Source organism: Echinococcus granulosus, assembly GCF_000524195.1.
Source record: "Echinococcus granulosus chromosome Unknown EG_S00001, whole genome shotgun sequence".
Lineage (NCBI taxonomy): Eukaryota > Metazoa > Platyhelminthes > Cestoda > Cyclophyllidea > Taeniidae > Echinococcus > Echinococcus granulosus.
Window position 1 is genome coordinate 41,303 of NW_020170381.1, and position 1,911 is coordinate 43,213.

A 1,911-nucleotide genomic window follows, 5' to 3' on the forward strand; every position below is an offset into this window, starting at 1 on the left:
GAGATGTGTGTAGTTAAGTAGTGGTTAGTAAATCGTCGGGATCGCTGCTGCTGAGCACCTCTGCCTTCCGTCTTCATTCGGATATCTCGAACGTTAGCCATGGCACAAGGCTTATGCAAGTCTATGCTGCCAGTCGGTCTGCAAAGATGCATTCAACAATAGGTGTGACTGTGTGATTGACGACACATTAATACGAATAATTTAGTTCGTGCTTAAAACTGCAAAATTCATAAGCTCTAAGCACAAGTGCTATTTAAAGTTAGCCGATTTCAAGAACTAATTAATAAGTTATTATACAAAAAAACCATTAGCAAAAGCTATTGCGTTGATATAGTCTACCCCTCAACCACGCGTCAAGATATGCTAGCACTTGAATCTCTGCGGAATGTGCCTCCAGTCTGGAGCATGGAATTACGTCTGTGTTGTGGCTCCCACATTTTCCTCTGCCTTAATAATTTTCCTTTTTACACTACTTGGACTTATTGCTACGTTGGAGGAGACTGGAAACATTACATTGGCCATGATGATAAATAAAGCCGATGCAACTACACAACCGGCCCCTTTCTGTCCCTGCATACCATGGTCTAAGCAGAGGGGGAAAGAAGACCGCATGCTGCAGTGGACTGAGCATGTGAAGACTCAGAACAGAGGGGTTAAGATGGTGTGTGTCCCCGCCTTGCCTTTATATGCTTTACCCGGATGTCTCTCATTTTTCTACTTCCATTCATCATTCCTTTTCTCGCATACCTCTAAATTATTGCGAAGTCCAATTGGCGCCAACCCAATGTTTACTTTTCACTTACCTTTTTTACTTATTTTTATTATTCTTATTAAAATTCTTAACATTTTATCCCTACTACTTGCGCTGTAGGTCGTGCCTGCATGCCCACTTTTCAGACGCACTGCACGTGGTTTGCCATGGAACCGAGCCAACAAGCGCGATTATGGTGCCATCTGCTATGACCTTCAAGTCTTTAACCATTCTCTTCGGATCAACAATTTACCACCTGTCAGACCGGCCTCATGACACAAAAGAAATATAAAAGCTGGAGACAATAAAGCAAAGCAGAAATATAGGACTTTGACATGCAGTACTTCCAGTTCAGTAGCATCATACTACTGGTGACGCTTCTGCCGGTCGCCATTCTCGCTTATAGTGAGTTACAAATTTCCTTTTGTTGACACAACTGGCACAGGCTCCACTATGGAGTCCGTAATTGATAGCGCTTTGGTGGACGCGCCGGAATACTTAGTTACACATACTGAAAAAACCCAAGTTGAAGCTGTTGAAAGCCTCGTTCGCTCGTGTCCCTTCGCATTTCACGAGGCTTTGGTCAATGGAGAGGTCGTTTATACCCTCCGTGTTTGTATCAATGCAACTCGGATGACATTATCTCCACCCGAATCGGTGAGTGTTCCACACTTTATCATAGTAATCTTATCTCCTTTTCTTTCTCCTCCTTCTAAAACTGGCAGCCTACAGAATTACGTTACCATCACACTAGCGGGACACCTAAATCCCCACATCACGAAACATTCAAAGCCAGATATTCTAGGCATTTCCTTAAGTGTAAAGCTAACGAAAGCTTCCACAATTATCACGCATTGAGTACCAATTTTTAAGGGCAATGTAGTCATCCTAAAGTCGATTTACCGGCTCATCTGGCCTTTTTATTTTAAAGACCATTCATGCTAACATTTTAGTTCGTGAGTAAAATGGATGTCGGGAAACTAAAGTTGGATATTTCTGTGCAAGTGAGAAAAGCCGTGCGCCCGGAAGTCAAATTGGAATTGTCGGCACCAGTTTTCGATAGCGCATATGTCTATTTCGGGAATTTACGCCTTGAGGCTACGTTATTTAAAGCAATAATAGTCGAGCAAACCAGGACAAGGCTTGAAAGCGAACTTCGC

The 1,911-nt window shown here is 42.9% G+C and overlaps 1 protein-coding gene across 1 annotated transcript in view; it reads right to left on the minus strand. All coding sequences in view use genetic code 11, as the record gives it.

Annotated features, from left to right (window-relative positions):
* Positions 1-846, minus strand: part of EGR_00006 (hypothetical protein) — a gene marked incomplete at both ends in the record, with an annotated part of 7,069 nt that extends 6,223 nt beyond the window's left edge. The window contains one exon of the mRNA XM_024489255.1: positions 804-846. Within this exon, the coding sequence (XP_024355933.1) occupies positions 804-846 (43 nt within the window). The remainder of the gene's footprint in view (positions 1-803) is intronic.
* Positions 847-1,911: the final 1,065 nt, after the last annotated feature.